The following is a 21,925-nucleotide window of genomic DNA, read 5'->3' as shown; positions in this document are numbered from 1 at the left end:
TGCCTTCCTTAGATTGAAGAAACATTTGGCATATAGGATTTTCATGTTGCCATAGCAGTGGGCCGATGATACAAGTTAAAATAGTTTATTTTTGGAGAGTCTATATAGCATGATAACATGGATTAATCACATTTTTTCTAGAATTAAAAATATAGACTGTGTGGCTTTTATAAAATTGTAGCAACTGTGAAAGCTCAGTAATAAAGTTAGCTTCTATGAATTCAATTAATATTCAATTCTCAGTGGAAAGCTGTCAAAAAAATATCTATGCATGGGCAAGAATTTATTTTATTTAAAAGGAGTCTCTTAAATATCCAGTAGAAGAAAAACAAATCCCCTAGTTCAATCTTAATTTATGCTAATTTATTAAAATTATCATATGTGTTCTTAAAAGCTCTCAAAAAATTACTTTTTTAATTTGTCAGCAGCGAATGAGCTAAGAAGAATATCCAGTTTATTATCAGTGATTCTGAATTAAAATTAAACCATTTGATTTAGCTTATATATCACAAATATATCAACAATTTCTTAATATTAATCACTGTGCTAGGTGAACACTAAGGGAGCTGGCATGCGTCAATATACATTCTAACCTATGCCTTATAATAAATAACCACGCGAAGAAAGAAAAAATAAATAATTTTCAGAGTTAATAGATAAACTAAATAAATGCACAAAACAAAACAAAAAACTGATAAAAGATACAAAACCAAAGTCCAAGATAAAAGAAATAATTCGAATGTAAATAAACCACTTTCTTTTCGAGCCATTAAAAAAATAAACTAAAACCGTTTTTATTCCACTTTAAAACCGAGGTCAAGTGTTCTGCCACCCAAATCCTCACTGGTAATGCCGTCCAGACCTATGCTAATCCATTGCTCTACAACAAAATGGTCACAAATGTTCGTGGACACTCGTGAAACACTGAATGTATGTAATCTAGAATGTTTAATAGAAAGAATAGGGGTTTTGATGGTTAAAGAGAACCTAGGCAGATATTTCTCAATTGTCTCCCCTCCCTAGAGAAAAATGACACGAAGGCTTAATATCCAAATTTAAACTGGGAAGGGACACTGCGAAACGTACAAGGATTACAATTTTGCTGTTTTCACATAATTATTTTTGTTTTTAAAACTATAATACTATTTTACATTTTAACTGTAATAACTAGTAAGGATAAACTGCTATATGTGGTATATGACCAAACGATGCATACCGGCTAATAAGAAAACCGCCACCACAGTTTGAACCCATCTATCTGCATTACTTTAAAAAATCGTCAGCGACATTCTACCTTGCAAAGTTTTAATGTCGCTCCTTAATTTCAGTTGAAAAAATAGTTTTTTCAATTTAACTAGAATAGAGCCCGGCCAGGAAAAAGCTATTTCTAAGTTTAAATAATCAGAATAAGAGAAAATATTAGCAAATGTTTGTCTGAATGCCATCACACTCAAGCTCTTGGTCTGATTAGAACCGGTTTCTTACTGGATTTTAGAAGTGGATAAGAACGATGCAGATTGACTAATAATATAACTTTGGTCCCAACCCAACTAATTTTGGTTATGTATTCTGAGCTACTTAGCTGTTTTTTCTTATAATTATTCTGGTACTTGTGTTTTACTCGAATCACGCTCAATAAGTGAAGTTAGGTTCTGTCATGAAACAAACTACGATGCAGGTACATTTTATGAGAAAATCCGGTTTCATAGCCACAAAGACAAAACTAAATTTAGTTTGCTACGCATAGTGACAGGAGATAGTGTCTGAACATGGATCTTGAAATAAAGATTTGGGATTTGCCAAAGACTGAAAAAGAGGCAATTATATTTTTCCAGGATAAGGGGTTGTTGCCCACAACAAAACAGTGCGTCAATGGAAATTTCATGACTTTATACTCTTACGAGAAGGAACGCATAGTGATAGAAGATACCTAACCTTACTTCACTTATTCAGTGTGTTCTGAATAATAGTAAGTATCATTATTCTTGTTTTAAAATTATAATACTGATTTACATAATAACTTATTCTTTATTCCACCGAAACTGTCGAGACTTAGTTTGTCCGAATGCCTACTGATATCCAAGGCTTAAAAGAAAAAGAAGAGTCCAGTCCACGAGAGCAAAAAACTGGGTAAATCCTTTTGATATAACAGTAGCAATAGAATTTCTTATCACGTAATGTTGGGTAGCAGAACCGGTCTGACCATCCAATTGGTTTTGACGTTGGAATTCCTGTTTTTCTCCATTAATAAAGAGCAATGTCCTTTAAAACCCATCTTCTTTTGATTTGAACTACAGGCCTCGGCTTTCGCTGAAACTATAATTAAAGAAGAATTTGGTAAACGTAAAACGTACCTAGTTAGCAAACATAGATAAATGATTCATCTTTAATGAGAAGCATGACATCATGGAAAATGATATAGGCCTATCTTTTTGCTTATTTTGTAGAAAGATAAATGACTTCTTTTAGGATTGGAGTTAAGCAGCTCTTGTAAGCTTCAATACACATTTATGATCAACAATTTATATGATATATTTCCCAGAAACATTGCCTTAATAAAGATTTTGAGCTTAACGCGGATTTTGAGCTGTGCGGATTTTTTGTGTTCCCAGTTTTACTAACAAAAGCTAAGTGTTAAAATTTAGCTTTCGCGGAAATTCACTGATTTTGCATAAAATCGGTGGAATTGTCTTTTTTTTCATCGCCTTGCAACGAAAGGGGAAAAACAGAATACACGTAATTTCAGCTACAAAAGGGAAAAAGTAGTATTCAGTAAGGTACTTATGTCTTATACCCACCACATTCAAGCTCTTGGTCTGATTAGAACCGGTTTCATTCTGCATTTCAGTATATAGTCGGTGATAATCAGCTTAGTGCGAGATTGATAAATACAATGTAGGTATATTTTACTTAAATCTATTATATATAGGGTTGGTATTTTGGTTATGTCAGATTAGAAACCATTTATCATAGCGTGTTTTAGGTGGCCTGATTTCCATAATTCTCTCTTGTAGTTTCCATAATTTTGCTACTAAAAGGTTATATTTTCTACATATTTAGGTATATATCCTTAAGACTAACCAAAGTTCACTTATTCAGTGTTTTGGTTATAAGACACAAGCACATTCAATCATAAAATGAAACCCGAGACAATACGCCAATATTAATTTAGAGGAATACGAAGTATCTCCCATGCATTATTTTATTTATTTTTTCATGATCATTTGGTATAGAAGTTGCAGTTGTAGAAATATACACATCAAATTTGAAATTAAGTTTGAGTTCGCTTTTCGAGGTCATAAGTGACTGGAGGGCAGTCCAGGGTTTCAATTTCTTTTTTTTAGAAAAATTGAACAAAATTCTTAGAAAAAGATTTGATTATGAAATAAAAGTTTTTTAAAACCAAGAAAATATTGGTAGTGAATGAAGGTAAAATATTAGTAAGCGTTTTTCTACATATGGTCTCGGATGAGTTTTGAGAACCAAAGCAATATTTTTTTTTTTTTCAGTGGCTTATTGAGGACAATGCGCCAATTATCTCTTATTTGGGGACACTTTTGACCCTGTTGAAATTGGTTTATAAGATTTTTCAATGAAACGTAGCCAAAAGTTTCAGACCCTTAGGATTAAAGTTAGCCTGGTGAGCTGTAATTATTAATTTTCTTTAATTTGTTGCTTGCGGAGGGATGAAAAGAATAATATATATATATATATATATATATATATATATATATATATATATATATATATATATATATATATATATATATATATATATATATATATATATATATATATATATATATATATATATATATATATATATATATATATATATATATATATATATATATATATATATATATATATATATATATATATATATATATATATATATATATATATATATATATATATATATATATATAACGGCCTCCAAAATTCAGGTGATCTTAATGAAAATGGCACCGTCTGAATCAGAACATTAGAAAATACTACAGAACTGGGGAATTTGGTTTTTCCCAGAAGAAGTTCATCCGTTTTGTTTTTTTTTCTGGGGGGATCGTATGGAATCAATAGTCCCAAGAGATTGGGAAAGGGTTCTATTGAACGGAAACCAACAGTTATACTGCCCTTTTTAATTGACCAAAAGTTTAGAGGGCTGCTAATACCCCTCTCGCGTTGGTTTTTTCCCGAACGACGTCAAATCAATCTTTTAAGACAGCCTTGGGATTCAGCATAATCAAAATGTCCAATAACTATGCCTTTAGGAATGGCAAGACCCCTCAGCCCCTAGAGAAGTTGCCGTGAGTTATGCAATCGGCAGTGGGAAGTATATAGGATGTTTCTTTGGGGGGAGGAGTTTTATTTTGGGGGGATTTTCCACGAGGAGAGCCTGCCATGGGAAGAAAAGTATCGGGGTGAAATTTACTAGGGAAATTTTACACCAAGGGGATTTCTGGCATGATTAGAAAAGTAGTTAGAAATTAATTTAAAAAAAAGTTTTTCCATTTGAAATTAAAGAGCAGCATTAAAACTCAAAACAGAAATTATTCCGTGTATGAGGAGGACTGCCCCTTTCTTCACGCTAAAGTTTTACTTTTTTCACAATTCCTTAAAAAAGACTGCTCAAAAACAAGGGCTGTGGAATGTGAATGAGAAGTATTTGTAAAGAGCTTAAAGGCTTTAGCATGAAAATTGAGGGTCGAGGAAGAGACAGGCTCCTAATAAGCGAAACAATCTCTGTTCGTTTTAAGATTTAATGTTGCTCCTCACTCTCAGTCGATAAAACTAGTTTTTTTTTGTAAATTTAGTTTTTGGTATAAGATTAGTCTGCTCAATTCATTATAGAAAAGTATCTTTCATTGAACTCCGATATAATTCCCTTGGTCAACGTCTTATTCATAATTGTCCGGTCAGTGCACCTAAATTAGTATTAACATAAACTTTATGTCCTTTAAAATAATAGAAAATGACGCTATAAAAAGAATTTAACAGCCCAGTTTTAAAGGCATTGTTGACCTAAGTGCCGCCAATCTTGGAGATGAGACAGGAACTAATTTCCCCCTAGATTTTATTCACCCCAAATTTGTGAAAATACCCATCTTTAATGTTTTCGTTTAGAAAATCTCAAAAAATTAGCCTCCTACATTTAAAAAAAAATATTATCATTAAAAAAATTTAAAAAAAGTCCTTGCACTCACTATTATGACCAAATATAAAGACCATATTTTGACCAACATATTGACCAAATCTTTGGGCCTTATTCAAATACATCAACATTAGCTTAAACTTCCTGTGTCTTTTGAAATCCTCAAAAATGATGTAAGTAAATTTAACACTCGGTTTTTAAACGCAGTGTTGGTTGTTCATATCAAGGGTCATCTTTAATGCATAAGATCTGTAATGTTTATTCGTATAAAAGGATCTTCTTACATTAGACCCTCTAAAATTAATTTAGTCAATGTCTTAAGCGCCTTTCATTCTATATAGATAATTTTCTTCGTATAGTTGGGTTAAGAGTGACTTTTCATGCTTAAACAAATCCTTTTGCAGTAGCCCAAAAATCAATAAAACTGTCATAGACAACGGCTAAGCAAAATACCATTATAGGAAAAATGTTCAAGAGTTAAAAAATTTAAATGGGGACAGAGATTCCAGCTTTGATCCAGCTCGAACGCCTTTATAGGAAACGCTTATTTATTATCTTCAAATATTGGTAACTCTTCATGCAGACTCCATTTTACTGCTGCTAAGTTGACTTTTACAGAGCGTAACATAAGTTACGTTCTGTTAACTGTTCATACAGACTCCATTTTACTGCTGCTAAGTTTACTTTTACAGAACGTAACATAAGTTACGTTCTGTAATATAAGTTACGTAACATAACTGTTCATAAAGACTCCATTTTACTGCTGCTATGTTGACTTTTACAGAACGTAACATGAGTTACATTCTGTTAACTTTTCATACAGACTCCACTTTACTGCTGCTAAGTTGACTTTTACAGAACGTAACATAAGTTACGTTCTGTTAACTGTTCATACAGACTCCTATCTACTGCTGCTAAGTTGACTTTTACAGAACGTAAACTGTTCATACAGACTCCATTCTACTGCTGCTAAGTTGACTTTTACGGAACGTAACATAAGTTACGTTCTGTAATATAAGTTACGTAACATAACTGTTCATACAGACTCCATTTTACTGCTGCTATGTTGACTTTTACAGAACGTAACATAAGTTACGTTCCGTTAACTATTCATACAGACTCCATTTTACTGCTGCCAAGTTGACTTTTACAGAACGTAACATAATTTACGTTCTGTTAATTATTCATACAGACTCCATTTTACTGCTGCTATGCTGACTTTTACAGAACGTAAAATGAGTTACGTTCTGTTAACTTTTCATACAGACTCCACTTGATTGCTGCTAAGTTGACTTTTACAGAACGTAACATAAGTTACGTTCTGTTAACTATTCATACAGACTCCATTTTACTGCTGCCAAGTTGACTTTTACAGAACGTAACATAAGTTACGTTCTGTTAACTATTCATACAGACTCCTTTTTACTGCTGCCAAGTTGACTTTTACAGAAAGTAACATAAGTTACGTTCTGTTAACTGTTCATACAGACTCCATTTTACTGCTGCTAAGTTGACTTTTACAGAACGTAACATAAGTTACGGTCTGTAATATAAGTTACGTAACATAACTGTTCATACAGACTCCATTTTACTACTGCAATGTTGACTTTTACAGAACGTAACATGAGTTACATTCTGTTAACTTTTCATACAGACTCCACTTTACTGCTGCTAAGTTGACTTTTACAGAAAGTAACATAAGTTACGTTCTGTTAACTGTTCATACAGACTCCATTTTACTGCTGCTAAGTTGAATTTTAATGAACGTAACATAAGTTACGTTCTGTTAACTCTTCATACAGACTCCATTTTACTGCTGCTAAGTTGACTTTTACAAAACGTACCAGAAGATACGTTCTGTAATATAAGTTACGTAACATAACTGTTCCTACAGACTCCATTTTACTGCTGCTATGTTGACTTTTACAGAACGTAACATGAGTTACATTCTGTTAACTTTTCATACAGACTCCACTTTACTGCTGCTAAGTTGACTTTTACAAAACGTAACATAAGTTACATTCTGTTAACTGTTCATACAGTAACATAAGTTGCGTTCTGTTAACTGTTCATACAGACTCCATTTTACTGCTGCTAAGTTGACTTTTACAGAACGTAACATAAGTTACGTTCTGTTAACTGTTGATATAGACTCCATTCTACTGCTGCTAAGTTTACTTTTACAGAACGTAACATAAGTTACGTTCTGTATTATAAGTTACGTAACATAACTGTTCATACAGACTCCATTTTACTGCTGCTATGTTGACTTTTACAGAACGTAACTTAAGTTACGTTCTGTTAACTATTCATACAGACTCGATTTTACTGCTGCCAAGTTGACTTTTACAGAACGTAACATGAGTTACGTTCTGTTAACTTTTCATGCAGAATCCACTTTACTGCTGCTAAGTTGACTTTTACAGAGCGTAACCTAAGTTACGTTCTGTTAACTATTCATACAGACTCAATTTTACTGCTGCCAAGTTGACTTTTACAGAACGTAACATAAGTTACGTTCTATTAACTGTTCATACAGACTCCATTTTACTGCTGCTAAGTTGACTTTTACAGAACGTAACATAAGTTACCTTCTGTTAACTATTCATACAGATTCCCTTTTACTGCTGCTAAGTTGACTTTTACAGAACGTAACATAAGTTACGTTCTGTCAACTATTCATACAGACTCCATTTTACTGCTACTAAGTTGACTTTTACAGAACGTAACATAAGTTACGTTCTGTTAACTGTTCATACAGACTCCATTTTACTGCTGCTATGCTGACTTTTACAGAACGTAACATGAGTTACGTTCTGTCAACTTTTCATACAGACTCCACTTTACTGCTGCTAAGTTGACTTTTACAGAACGTAATATAAGTTACGTTCTGTTAACTATTTATACAGACTCCATTTTACCGCTTCCAAGTTGACTTTTACAGAACGTAACATAAGTTAAGTTCTGTTAACTGTTCATACGGACTCCATTTTACTGCTGCTAAGTTGACTTTTACAGAACGTAACATAACTTACGTTCTGTTAACTATCAAACAGTTCGTGGTAACGAACTGTAGTAAGGAGCGACCCGGCTCAATAGTAACCAAAACTCTAAAAAGTGGTATCAATGATATCAATAGCTGCATCAAAAGAATCGAATTTTAATGCTGATTTTAAATATATAAGTTTTATCAAGTTTAGTCTTACCCATCAAAAGTTACGAGCCTGAGAAAATTTGCATTATTTAAGAAAATAGGAGGAAACACCCCCTAAAAGTCGTAGAATTTTAAAGTCGTATTCAGAATCTGATTCAGAGTATCAGAGAACCCTACTGTAGAAGTTTCAAGCTCATATCTACAAAAATGTGGAATTTCGAATTTTTTGCCAGAAGACAGATCACGGGTGCGTGTTTATTTGTTTTTTTTTTGTATTTTTTTTCCCAGGAGTCATCGTATCGACCAAGTGGTCCTAGAATGTCGCAAGAGGGCTCACTCTAACGGAAATGAAAAGTTCTAGTGCCCTTTTTAAGTGACCAAAAAAATTGGAGGGCATCTAGGCCCTCTCCCACGCTCATTTTTTTCCCAAAGTCAACGGATCAAAATTTTGAAATAGCCATTTTGTTCAACATAGTCGAAAACCATAATAAATATGTCTTTGGGGATGACTTACTCCCCCACAATCCCTGGGAGAGGGGCTGCAAGTTACAAACTTTGACCAGTGTTTACATATAGTAATGGTTATTGGGAAGTGTACAGACGTTTTCAGGGGGATTTTATTTTGTTTGGGGGTGGGGCTGAGGGGAGGGGGCTATGTTGGAGGATCTTTCCTTGGAGGAATCTGTCATGGGGGAAGAAAAATTCAATGAAAAGGGCGCAGGATTTTCTAGCATTACTATAAGAAAATAATGAAAAATAAACATCAAAACGTTTTTTTCAAATGAAAGGAAGGAGAAGCATTGAAACTTAAAACGAACAGAGATTATTACGCATCTGAGGGGTTCTAAAAATACTTTAACATAAAGAGCGAGGTATTTAGGAGGAGATAAATACCTCGCTCTTTATGCTAAAGTATTTTTAGTAATTTCAACTATTTATTCTACGGCCTTTCTGATTCAGGGGTCATTCTTAAAGAATTGGGAACTTACGATTTAGTGTAAAGAGCGAGGTATTAACGAGGGTACAAACCCCCTCGTATACATAATAAAAATACAAGATCATGAAAGTTTGTTACGTAAGTTAATTCTTAAGTTACGCGTATTTTTTACTAATAAATCATTAAAAATTAAAAGTTCTAGTTGCCTTTTTAAGTAACCGAAAAATTGGAGGGGAACTAGACCTCCTTCTCCCCCCTTGTTTCTCAAAATCGTCTGATCAAAACTAAGAGAAAGCCATTTAGCCAAAAAAAGAATTAATATACGAATTTCATTTTAATAATTTATGTGCGGAGAGCCAAAACCAAACATGCATTAATTCAAACTTTCAGAAATTAAATAAAAAAAACTAATTCTTTTAGCTGAAAGTAAGGAGCGACATTAAAACTTAAAACGAACAGAAATTACTCCGTATATGAAATGGGTTGTCCCCTCCGCAATCCCTCGCTCTTTACGCCAAAGTTTGACTCTTTGCCACAATTCTACTTTTTAAAACAATTAAACACTTTAGCGCAAAGACCGAGGGATTACGGAGGGGACAACCCATTTCATATACGGAGTAATTTCTATTCGTTTTAAGTTTTAATGTCGCTCCTTACTTTCAGCTAAAAAAATTAGTTTTTTTTTTTATTTAATTCATACAGACTCCATTTTACTGCTGCTAAGTTGACTTTTACAGAACGTAATATAAGTTATGTTCTGTAATATAGGTTACGTAACATAACTGTTCATACAGACTCCATTTTACTGCTGCTAAGGTGACTTTTACAGAGCGTAACATAAGTTACGTTCTGTTAACTGTTCATACAGACTCCATTTTACTGCTGCTAAGTTGACTTTTACAGAACGTAACATAAGTTACCTTCTGTTAACTATTCATACAGACTCCATTTTACTGCTGCTAAGTTGACTTTTACAGAACGTAACATAATTTACGTTCTGTTAACTATTTATACAGACTCCACTTTACTGCTGCCAAATTGACTTTTACAGAACGTAACAAAGTTACGTTCTGTTAACTGTTCATACAGGCTCCATTTTACTGCTGCTAAGTTGACTTTTACAGAACGTAACATAAGTTACCTTCTGTTAACTATTCATACAGACTCCATTTTACTGCTGCTAAGTTGACTTTTACAGAACGTAACATAATTTACGTTCTGTTAACTATTTATACAGACTCCACTTTACTGCTGCTAAGTTGACTTTTACAGAACGTAACATAATTTACGTCCTGTTAACTATTCATACAGACTCCACTTTACTGCTGCTAAGTTGACTTTTACAGAACGTAACATAATTTACGTTCTGTTAACTATTCATACAGACTCCATTTTACTGCTGCCAAGTTGACTTTTACAGAACGCAACATAAGTTACATTCTGTTAACTGTTCATACAGACTCCATTTTACTGCTGCTATGTTGACTTTTACAGAACGTAACATAAGTTACGTTCTGTTAATTATTCATACAGACTACTTTTTACTACTGCCAAGTTGACTTTTACAGAACGTAACATAATTTACGTTCTGTTAACTATTCATACAGACTCCATTTTACTGCTGCCAAGTTGACTTTTACAGAATGTAACATAAGTTTACGTAGCATAAAATAATGTTGAAATCTATAGTCTACTAGATAGCACCCAGTAGGCTGGGGACAAAACTTTTGCCAAAATTTGCCACGTAACATTCATAAGTTCCGGTAGTATAAAAAAAAAAAAAAATAATAAAAATGAGGCTTAGCTTGGAAGCACCATTATTCATAACCTTTTTGGTCAATGTACGTAAATGACTGTTAATACAAACTGTATGATTCTTTGTGTAAATCTATAGTCTATTAGGTAGTACCCATTAGGCTTGGCACAAAACTTTTGCCAAAATTTGCCACGTAACATTCCTGAGTTCTGATAGTGGAAAAAAATAATAAAATACGACTTAGCTTGAAAGCATCATTATTCATAACTTTTTGGTCAATGTACGTAAATGACCGTTAAGACAAACTTTATGTCTCTTTGTGTAAATCTATCGTCTACTAGGTAGTACCCAGTAAGCTGGGCACAAAACTTTTGCCAAAATTTGCCATGTAACATTCGTGAGTTCCGGTAGTGTAAAAAAAAAATAATAAAAATATGGCTTAACTTGAAAGAACCATTATTCATAACTTTTTGGTCAATGTACGTAAATGACCGTCAATACAAACTTTATGTCTCTTTGTGTAAATCTATAGTCTACTAGGTAGTACCCTGTAGGCTGGGCACAAAACTTTTGCCAAAATGTGCCACGTAACATTCCTGAGATCCAGCAGTAAAAAAAAAAAAAAAAAAACAAAAATTCGGCTTAGCTTGAAATCACCATCATTCACAATTTTTGGTCAATATACGTAAACGACCGTTAATACAAATTTTATGTCTATTTAAGGCTAATGGTCTTAATTTGTGTCCAATGCTATTTCTCCTATGATAGAAAATCATGAATAACTTCTGCGATTTTGGTGATTTTGAACTGATTTTTTTTTTGATGACTCTCGAGTTAAAAAGGAAAAAAATGTTGGTTTCACTTTTTCTGTATATGCTTTACCTATTGTGCAAAAAAAAGAAATCAAGTTATTTTAGTTTGGTGAATAAAAATTTAGTGGATGGGAAATGACGGTAGATTTTTTTTTTAGTTCATCCTGCCAGTATTTAAAAAAAAATGTTGGTTGCAGAATTGTTATATTTTTATTTTTAACGGTGCAAAAAATTATTTTAATTTTCAACATTTTTCTTGCTAGAAGGTATGAAGTTGGCTCCAGAGGGTAGAATTTTGGATCATATGTAGATTTTATAATCTACAACCATTACAGAAAATTTCTGATGTCTATCATAAATAGTTTGAAAGCAAAATCAGAAAAATACAATTTCAAAATGTGCTTACTTTTTACTTATTTTACCCCTGTTTCCGGCTTAATAGCGTTGTTCATCAGCCAATAGAAAAAAAGGCGGGATTCTTATCCAATTTTAGGCATTACGCCTCCAAGGCATTGTGTCTCTGATTAGTTGACTTGTCAACTGAAGTCAATAAGACATTTGAGATATGAGGAAGAAAATTATCAACAAAAGGTGGCTGAATTTAAAATACCGGTAAGTAAAAATTACATATACAAGTTTCATTCCCTCTTGTCCATTAAATAAAAAAAAACAAGTTTTTTTTAACTGCATGTAAGGAGCGACATTAAAACGAACAAAAATTATTCCGTTTATGAAAGGGGGTAGTCCCTCAATGTCCCGCTCTCTACGCTAAAGTTTGACTCTTTCTCACAACTATACTTTTTAAAACAATAAGAAACTTTAGCGTAAAGAGCGAGGCGTTGAGGAGGGGACTACCCCTTTCATATACGGAATAATTTCTGTTCGTTTTAAGTTTTAATGACGCTCCTTACTTGAAGTTAAAAAAAAACTGTTTTTTTTATGTAATTTCTGAACGTTTTTAAATTAATGCATGTTTTGATTTGGCTAACCGTTCAACGAAATTTGCATATCTTTTTTTGTCTAAATGGCTTTCTCATATTTTCGTTCTGACGATTTTGAAGAAAATGGGGTGGGGGAGGAGGTCTAGTTGCCCTCCAATTTTTGGTAACTTATAAAAGCACCTAGAACTTTGTATATTTGTATTACATATATGAGGGGGTTTGCCCTTTCGTCAATACCTCGCTCTTTACACTAAAGCTTAAATTTTCTCCCGGTTCTTTAAGAATGACCCTAGAATCACCAAGTCCGTAGAATATATAGTTGAAATTACTTTAACGGAAAGAGCGAGGTATTTAGGAGGAGATGAACCCCTCATATGCGTAATAATTTCTGTTCGTTTTATGTTTTAATGCTGCTCCTTACTTTCAGTTGAAAAACTTCTTCATTATTATTTTTTCAGTGTTTTTTTTAATAATGCTAGAAAATTCTATGCCCCTTCATTGAATTTCTTTTCCCCCGTGACAAATTCCTCTAAGTAAAGATCCTTCAACGTAGCTCCCTCCCCTCTACCCCCCCCCCCTCAGCCAAAACCCCTCAACCGTTGACTTTTAATTAAAAGGAATAGTTGTGGGAAAAGTCAAGTCATGGCCAATTGTAGAAAAAGCCAAGACAGATTGTCCAATTAAGTGGGCATCAGGTCAGGGTAAACACTGATCAAAGTTTATAACTTGTAGCCCCTCCCCCGGGAACTATGGGGGAGTAAGTCGTCCCCAAAGACATCTTATTATGTTTTTTGACTATGCTTAAGAAAATGGCTATCTCAAAATTTTGATCTGTTGACTTTGAGAAAAAAAATGAAAGTGGGAGGGGGCCTAGGTGCCCTCCAATTTTTGGTTGCTTAAAAAGGGCACTGGAACTTTTCATTTTCATTAAAATGAGCCCTCTTGCGACACCCTAGGACCAATGGGTCGATACAATCACCCCTGGGAAAAAGAAAACAAAAAACAAATAAACACGCACCCTTGATCAGTCTTCTGGCAAAACAATTCTATGACTTTTAGGGCGTGTTTCCCCCTTTTTTCCAAAATAAGACAAATTTTCTCAGGCTCTTATCTTTTGATGGGTAGGAATAAATTTAATTAAAATCCGATTCTTTTGACGTATTTATTAGTATCAAAATTTCGTTTTTTAGACTTTCGTTTACTATTGAGCCGGGTCGCTGTTTTGTTTTTCTATGGTTCTTTTCATTTTTTTTTAGAAAGGTGCTGCTTGGAGAACAAGATAAAGATAATTTGTCAAATGGATCGAAAATTTCAGAAGAATTTTCAGCAAATCCTCTCATAGACGATTCAAATAAATTGGGAAACGGTAGTGGTTCTCACGGTGTTGATTGCCCCGATACGAATACTGAGATAGACTTATCTGGAATTCCAGATGGAAACTGCATTGTGAATCTAAGGTATTTCCTTGCTGAAGTAATTTCAGCATTCAGACACAAATCAGTTGCGATCACGGAAAATTGATTATAAAGCAATTAGAAAAGAAAGGCCTGAAAACTGAACTGAAAGTTAAGTGTAATAAGTGTAACTGGGAAAAGAGGATTAAAGGTGAACCAGAATGTCCAGCAACAAGCGTAAAAGAATATCTTTCAAGTTTTACGGACCAGACACAGGTTGCTTTTTCCGAAAAAAAAATCAAGTCTTAAAGGCTGCTTGAATTCGAAGGCTGTTTGGGGAGCCATGGGTAGTGGAGGAGGGTATTCTACACTGTGTGAATTCTTCGGGGTGCTTGGAGTGAAACCAATGTCACGAATAGTTTATTCCCGTATTGAAAGGCAGCTTGGTAATGCTTGGATGAATAGTTTATCGGAAATTTTACTAGAAAATGGACGAGAGGCCTTAAAATCAGCCATTCATGATGATAGGTATAAGGAGGACTCATACTGGACAAAAGTGATATGTGATGGAGGCTGGAATAAGCGTAGCAAAGGACACGATTATTCGGCCAAAGGATGTGTTGCAGTTATCATAGATGCATTTACGAAAAAACTGTTATATGTTGGCATAAAAAATAAATACTGTTATATATGTTTTTCTTCTGCAAACGCCAAAGTAATTCCCAAAGATCATTTCTGCTTTCTGAATTATAACGGAAATTCAAGGAGCATGGAAACAGATATTCTAGTTGAAGGCTTTCGTTCCAGTGAGGAGATGCACGGATTACAGTTTTTAGAGTTTATCGGTGACGGTGATTCCAGTGTTTTTTATAAGCTAAAACAAAGTGTTTCCTACGGTTCCAACATACGGAAACATGAATGTGCAAATCACGTCACAAAAAACTATACAGCCCATCTATATAATTTGTGCAAAAATAAAAAAGGTTTGTACACAAAATGTCTTCCCCGAGGAATTATCCAGCAACTGACAAAAAATTTAAGGGGTGCGATAAAAATAAATTCTGAAAATAATGGAACAGCAGAAGAATTGAAAATCTTGTTAAAAAGAGGTCCGTACCATGTTTTCGGAAACCACACAAAATGTGATTCTGGATGTCCTAAGATTGCTGAATTGACCGTGAATAGTAAAATAGAAGATCGGTGGAATAATTTTCCCCTGCACGTGTTTGAAGATGTTATGACAGAGGTCGATATTGTGTGTCGAAAAGCAGAGCAGCTTCGAAATGACGCAACTACAAACTTAGCTGAAAGCTACATGTCAGTTGTTGCTAAATTCATCGGAGGAAAGCAAATAAGCCGGTCTAAACGAGGTTCATATCATGCAAGAGTTCATGGAGCAAGTCTTGCTTATAATTCAGGTCCAAAATGGCATCAATTAGCTTGGAAAAATATTTTTGGGCTTAGTCCTTCTAGCGTAACAAAAAAATATTGTAATAAAACGGCTAAACTCCGTGTAATATCTAAACGAAATTTGACCAGTTATTATAGTGCTCTTGGAGGAAAACACGTTGCTAAGTTAAAAAATAGAAACTATAACTTTGGTAATCGTGACTATGGACCAAATTGCAATAAGCCAGACATGACTTCTGATGAAATGAATTTGGCCATACAAAAATATACTGACGAGAATTTAAAATTGGATTTTGCCAGTATAAGCTGTTTGTTCAACAGTACCAAGGGCCAATCCAAAAATGACACTTGTGTTGAAGAAAGATCTAAGAGAATAACTAGTAGTTACTTCCACAGAATTGCAACCAGAAAAAACAGCACCAGAGTTGCCCCAATTGTTAAGCAAATTCGAAACTTGGGACCTAGATTATACTCAGCCGCAATGAAAAAGGGCTTTAGAAGTAATGGCACTAGAAGCATATGAAAACAAATTCAACTTAAAAGTCGTAAAGGGAGATCAAATAGGACTCAGTGTGCATCCACAGTATCAGTATCTTGCTGCATCTGTAGATGGGCTGCTCCCTAATGGCACACCTATAGAGATAAAAACGGTGCATAATATACCAGAGTTCAAAACCATTTATGATGTGGCCCAGTCAAAAAATTTAGTTAAAGCATTTTTTCTTGAATTATCCAGTGAAGGTCTTCAGCTAAAAAAAAATCACAGGTATTTCGCCCAGATACAAGGCCAACTCGAGATACTGGATAAAATGGTATGCCACTTAATAGTTTATAACTCTATTGAGGATTGGGAAATAATTACAGTTCACCGATCGAAAGACTACTGGGAAAAAATATTTCCGAAGCTTGAAGCCTTCTGGAATGAATCCTTACTTCCTGAAATTTTAGACTCAAGGGTTGCAAGGAATATGGAAATCAGAGAACCTGTGTCTGTAAAATGTACAACAGCCCACCAACCGAAGGACTCAAGCTTGTCTCAAGAAATAAAAAGAGGAAAAAAAAGAAGGTTGAGTCGAGTTGAAGTGAACAGCAAGAAAAAAAACGCACAGAAGGGATCGGGGGAGAACAGTGAATTTACCAGGAACTCAATGCATGAAAACAGTGATTTTGAAGAAATAATTTGGTCTGATTTGGAATAGATAAATCTTCGTGTTTGATAAAAAAAAAATGTGTTAAAAAATATTGGCAAGGAAAATTATTTTTTCCTCCATAAATTTCTGTCTCATTCTTCGTCAATGTCCAAAAATAATGAAGTTTCTTATCTGGTCTGAAGTATATTAAATACATTTAATACAAACAATTTAGTTTTTTTCTTATAAATTTCTTGTATGTTACTTGGGCTTAGTATTTGTGATTTTTATAGTTTTTCCTACAATTATTACGTTTTCTGTACAATTCGTTCATTTTTGGTATTTAATTAAAGCGTCTTTAAGTTTTTTTCCGAAATCTTGTGCATCTCGCCCTAACACAAAATAACGTTAATGCCCTAATCTTATTACAAGGAAAATAGCTTTCATCTTATTAATTCCAAAATACTGACAAAAAAAAACCACTATAAAAATCAAGGTGACTGGAAAGATATTGAAAATGAACTGAATGTGTAATGTATAATTATTTAGTGTTTAATATACTAATTACAGGAAACATCAACAATTAAGGTTTACAGATTCTATTTAGCGACAATTTTTTATTTTGGTTTACGGTTAGAACGGAACTCTAGTCGAACTCCTATGGGCAGTAATTTGTGTCCTTTTTGGTTTAACTTTAGCACTCATTTTAATTTTTAATCGTTTAGGATTTAATTATTTGTATATAGCAGTACCCATTTCTTTTATGTTTGGTATAATTATTTATTTTTATTTCTCTTCATTTTCAGTCAATTATGCATAGACAGTAATGTTTGACCGTTTCACATTTAGATCATTGAAGGATTTTATTTTCTGTCCGTCTGTTTCAAATGGCTCTTTAATTTTCAATTACTTAACTCACTAGCCTAATTGTATAATGTACATTCCCAGATTGCTATGAAATCACGATCTTGTATCAGACTTAGCAGACATCTGCCATGCTTGGGATACTTATGTCATGCTTGGCACAGATCATTCACTCTTAGTACTGTTCTCACAGTTCCGCTATGCTTGGCACACTTCTGCCATGCTTGGTACTAGCCACCTGAGGTATATGATTTCTGAGAGTGAAAAACCTCTCAAACATTCATCCTTTTTCTTTGGGTAGTTTACTTTTGCATGTGCGGACTGTTTGTTTTCGTTGTTGTATTTTAATGGGGGCAGATACGATGGACAAGGGTTTTTAAATTCCTTTTGGGAAATCCCAAACTTTTTACTGTTATCGCTTTTCTTCTATTTCAATAAAAATTCTTTTTTATTTGCTTTAACCCGTATGCGCCTGAGAGGCTATATTTCTTCCAAAATAAGTTCATTAGTACGGGTATGCATTGAGTTTTTCGTTTTACACAAACTTTTCCTCTTGTTATCTTCCCAATAAATTAGTTTTATTTCCATCAATTCTGTTTATGTGCTACTTTTTCATAGTAAATTTATGATGGAATGGCGGATTAGTCTTCTTAGTTATTTAGCAGGATGAGATTGAGGAGCACAAAAACACAAACGTACGCAAACACAGGAACAAGTCTACACACACACATCAAATTACCAATTACGCACTTATTGTTTGATGCAAGCTGTGCTAGAGTTTTGTTCGCAGGAATTCTTCAATTCAATTCAATCATATATATTTAAATAAAAACACATAATTACATGTACATAATCTGCCAGTCAAGCACAAAAGTGCTTGACTAGGGCAGAAACTTAACTAAAGAATAATTAAACAATCAACTAACAGAAACAACGAATCAACTGGATTTATCAAAAAAGAAAAAAAAGAGAAAAAAGGGGAGTGACGAAGAGAAAGAAAAGAAAAAAAAGAAAATAAAAGAAAAGATCGAAAAGAGGAGGACCGCATGATATTCAAATCTAAACAGTATTTCTGGAACGACCCTTCACTGCTCGCTTGAAGGTAGTAAGTTTATTTGAGTTCCGGATTTCCAAGGGGATTGAATTCCAGATAGCTGGTGCATATCCGTAGAAAGTCCTTTGCGAAAGCCAAGTTGGGTATCGCACAGAAGATTCTACTCCTGGAGGTAATCATACATTCTTTCATGGACTACTTTCTCATAAATCTTCGAAAAAAAGGTAAAATAGAAATGGATCGGTAATTACTCGGTTCATTTTTTGACTTCCCTTTGTGAAGGGGTAGCACTCAGGCTAATTTAAGTCTTTCTGGAAAAGTTCCCTCTTCAAGTGATAAATTAATCAGATGAGTCAAAATAGAAATAACAATTGTTTTTGTTGCTTTAACGATACTTCATCTACTCCACAGGATTGTTATTTCATACACATAATTATTTCATTTATTTCATTTTCATCACAATTTGTAAAAAGGAATTCAGAAGTAACATGACGAGGTTTAAGTTTGGGGACTGGTGGACTTCGAGAACTGAAGATTAAAAGAAAATATCCAGGTGGGTGTTTCACCCACCTGGCTAACTGCTTGCAATTCTCAATACCCAAGGGTTCTCCCAATAGCCAAACAATTTTCATTTCCAAACGGACTCGGTCTCGGTTGAGGTTTGGGAGAGTTCACGCTTTACATTTCAAAACAGACACCCATCTCGAAAATAAAAGATTTGTCTACTTTTCGTACAAGTTCTACCATTTGCATTCAATGCACATCGAATCAAAATCTCTGAGCGAAAAAATATAGGATTACCCTTTAAATTGATGTGCAAAAGAAAACACTATTTTTAGCTCAGCAGTGGGTATATTTTCTTTTACATAACCTGTTCATTTAAATTAATCTCCGTAGAATCTAACGTGCTTTTGCTAAACAAACATCTTTTGTTTTTTTTCTCCCACTTGTTTATGTTTTTGTCAAGTCTCATAAACGAGTTTGCTATCGAATAGATACTAGCAGTGGCGTTATTAAGATTCTTAGAATCTGTTTCAGAAATTGGGCGGGAACAAAAAAGACCATTAGCCTTAAAACACTAGAAAAGGATGACGTAAATGTAATTTGACACTCGCTTTTCTAAATGCAGAATTCAGTCTTGATATCCAGTTTGGATCTCATCTTTGATGTATAAGATCAGTAAGAACCCTTCACTTGGAACGTGTGAAACCGGTACACCGGGCTCAAGATCAGTCTTCGACCTTCAGCTTCGTTAAGATTTGGATATTCTAACATAGCCTGATAGTTAGTAGTTTTTTTGCTATTATAAACAAACACGGGATTATTCACTAAGACACATCTGTTATGGAAGTTGTATCCTAAGGTGAAAGATTCAACGGTGTTTTTGATCCATTTTTTTGACCTTGTCATGTATTATTTTTTTCCAAAAAGTACTTATTAAAAAGAAGGATCTGTTGAATTTTCAAAAGAATAGGTTCACTTACAGAAAAGAATTAGTAGATTTCATAAGTGTTAATACAAAGGTGTTATTTAGCATATTTGGGAAGGTTTAGCTTTATATAACTTAGGCCTACTCTCTAACTCTATACTACATGGTCTATCGATTGGTTCATTTTTGTATATATGTTATTTGTTTCTTGAGATATTAATAAGATCCTTTTTTCAGTGTTCGTTTTATTCCCATAGCTCAGTCACAGAAATAATTATCGAATTAAACTTTTCACGTCAATGTTATTTTTTCCGATTACTTGTGTACCAAAGAAAAATTTCCCTTCACAAGCTACGGGTCTTTAAAAACATACAAAAAATAAACAAATAAAAAAACTCTCAAAAACAAAAATTTTCAGCTTTTTCTCTCTCATCTAAATTTTATGCTTGTACAGCAAGATATTTAAAAAGAATTTTTTTTTGTTTAAGATGAAACTAAAACTAAGCCCACCAATCTCCTGATCGAAAGTATTTGTGAAACTGTTCTGTTCTATTTCTTGCCTAAGGTTGCCAAATTTGACAAACTGAAGGTGCAGACTAGCATGTACTAAGGTTTTTTTGGGGGATAGTTGAGGATTTCGGGCTGGGTGAACCCCGAGGCTTCCCTTCCACATGCACATAGATATGTGATTATATATATAGCCATGTGTAATTTCGCATGACGTCATAGATACCAAAAAAATGATTCCCAGCTTTTCCCCAGTCGTTATATTTTTGCTTTAATTGCGTTGTTACATAATTTAGTAACAACCTGGCATAAATAACTTCGAAAATAATTTCGAAGACCACACTGCCTTTCATAGACGAAAGTATAACAGTTCAAAATAGGGATGAAACCTTTTAATCGACAGTAAACAGATATAAAAAATTTTAACTGGATATTTCTAACACATATACAGAGCTCATCATCAACAGTAAAACCTGGTATGTTCCATTACCTATGTCCTCTGAAATATCTAAATTAAGTATTGCCATAATTATCATTTTATTATTTAGTTTCAAGTCACAGGGTGACAAACCAGTAATTTCAGTTGAATTCAGAAATTCTGGCGTGAATTCAATTTCTCCTTCCTGTTTATCCTTTAAAGGCGCTAAAGTAACACGCTTCTTATTCCATTGCAATTCCTGAAATATTAGATGGCACAGTAGCATAATAACGCACTATTATTTAGTTTTAAGTCACATTTTCGTTAGCAGTTCAATATGATTTTTGCTGTCTCTTGCTGTTTCATGTTCTTTATTTATTAGCTGTTTTCTTTAACTATTTAGATTTATGAGTCATTGATATTGCGTAATTTCTCTCTAATTGATTTTATTCTAGCTGATTTTTGAATTAAAATCAATTTGTCATCAAGCCATGGCCTGAGTCTGAGTCATCAAGCCATGGCCTGAGTCTATGAACCAATTCCTTGCCCTGTTTATCGTTCACAGACTCACATACGCTAAACTAACACAGTCCTTCATTTTGTTGGAATTTGCTTTGTCTTATAATCACAGGGTTCCGTTGTACAACATTATCGTTTGTAATTCAATGTGATTTTTGGTGTTGCTGGTTCAAAGCCTTTATCTTTTGCAGTTTTGAGTCATTTGTCATCTTTTGTAAGTTTGCATGCGTCGTAGATATAAAAACTATAAGACCGATCCTGGGGAAAAAATTTTATAATTTTTGCTCTTGGAATGCATATAAATCTGACGTCACTCACATGATTATTTTTTTTTTTGCTTCAATTCAATTGCCTTTCCTGCTTATCAAACAGTTCGTGGTAACGAACTGTAGTAAGGAGCGACTCGGCTCAATAGTAATCAAAACTCTAAAAAAATGGAATTTTGATA

The 21,925-nt window shown here is 33.8% G+C and overlaps 2 protein-coding genes across 5 annotated transcripts in view; both read left to right on the top strand.

Moving 5' to 3' along the window:
- The first annotated feature begins 11,710 nt into the window (after positions 1-11,710).
- LOC136025416 (uncharacterized) lies at positions 11,711-19,684 on the top strand. Its single transcript, XM_065701438.1, has 2 exons — positions 11,711-12,423; positions 14,009-19,684. The coding sequence occupies exon 2, from the start codon at positions 14,490-14,492 to the stop codon at positions 16,077-16,079; it is 1,590 nt and encodes a 529-aa protein (XP_065557510.1). The 5' UTR covers positions 11,711-12,423; positions 14,009-14,489; the 3' UTR covers positions 16,080-19,684.
- A 45-nt stretch (positions 19,685-19,729) lies between these two features.
- LOC136025417 (uncharacterized) overlaps positions 19,730-21,925 on the top strand; it is a 101,285-nt gene continuing 99,089 nt past the window's right edge. Inside the window, exon 1 of one of the 4 annotated variants that reach the window (XM_065701440.1) lies at positions 19,730-19,888. The gene's annotated coding sequence lies outside the window, so the exon portion shown is untranslated. Of the gene's footprint in view, positions 19,968-21,925 lie in introns of all 4 variants that reach the window. The other 3 variants (XM_065701442.1, XM_065701439.1, XM_065701441.1) reach the window with 3 other exon arrangements.

Source organism: Artemia franciscana, chromosome 3, assembly GCF_032884065.1.
Source record: "Artemia franciscana chromosome 3, ASM3288406v1, whole genome shotgun sequence".
Taxonomy (NCBI): Eukaryota; Metazoa; Arthropoda; class Branchiopoda; order Anostraca; family Artemiidae; genus Artemia; species Artemia franciscana.
This window is presented reverse-complemented; position numbering and strand designations above follow the sequence as displayed.

Bases quoted from the DNA above. Each gene is read 5' to 3' on its own strand.
- LOC136025416 (XM_065701438.1), top strand. From the start codon at position 14,490: ATGGGTAGTGGAGGAGGGTATTCTACACTGTGTGAATTCTTCGGGGTG.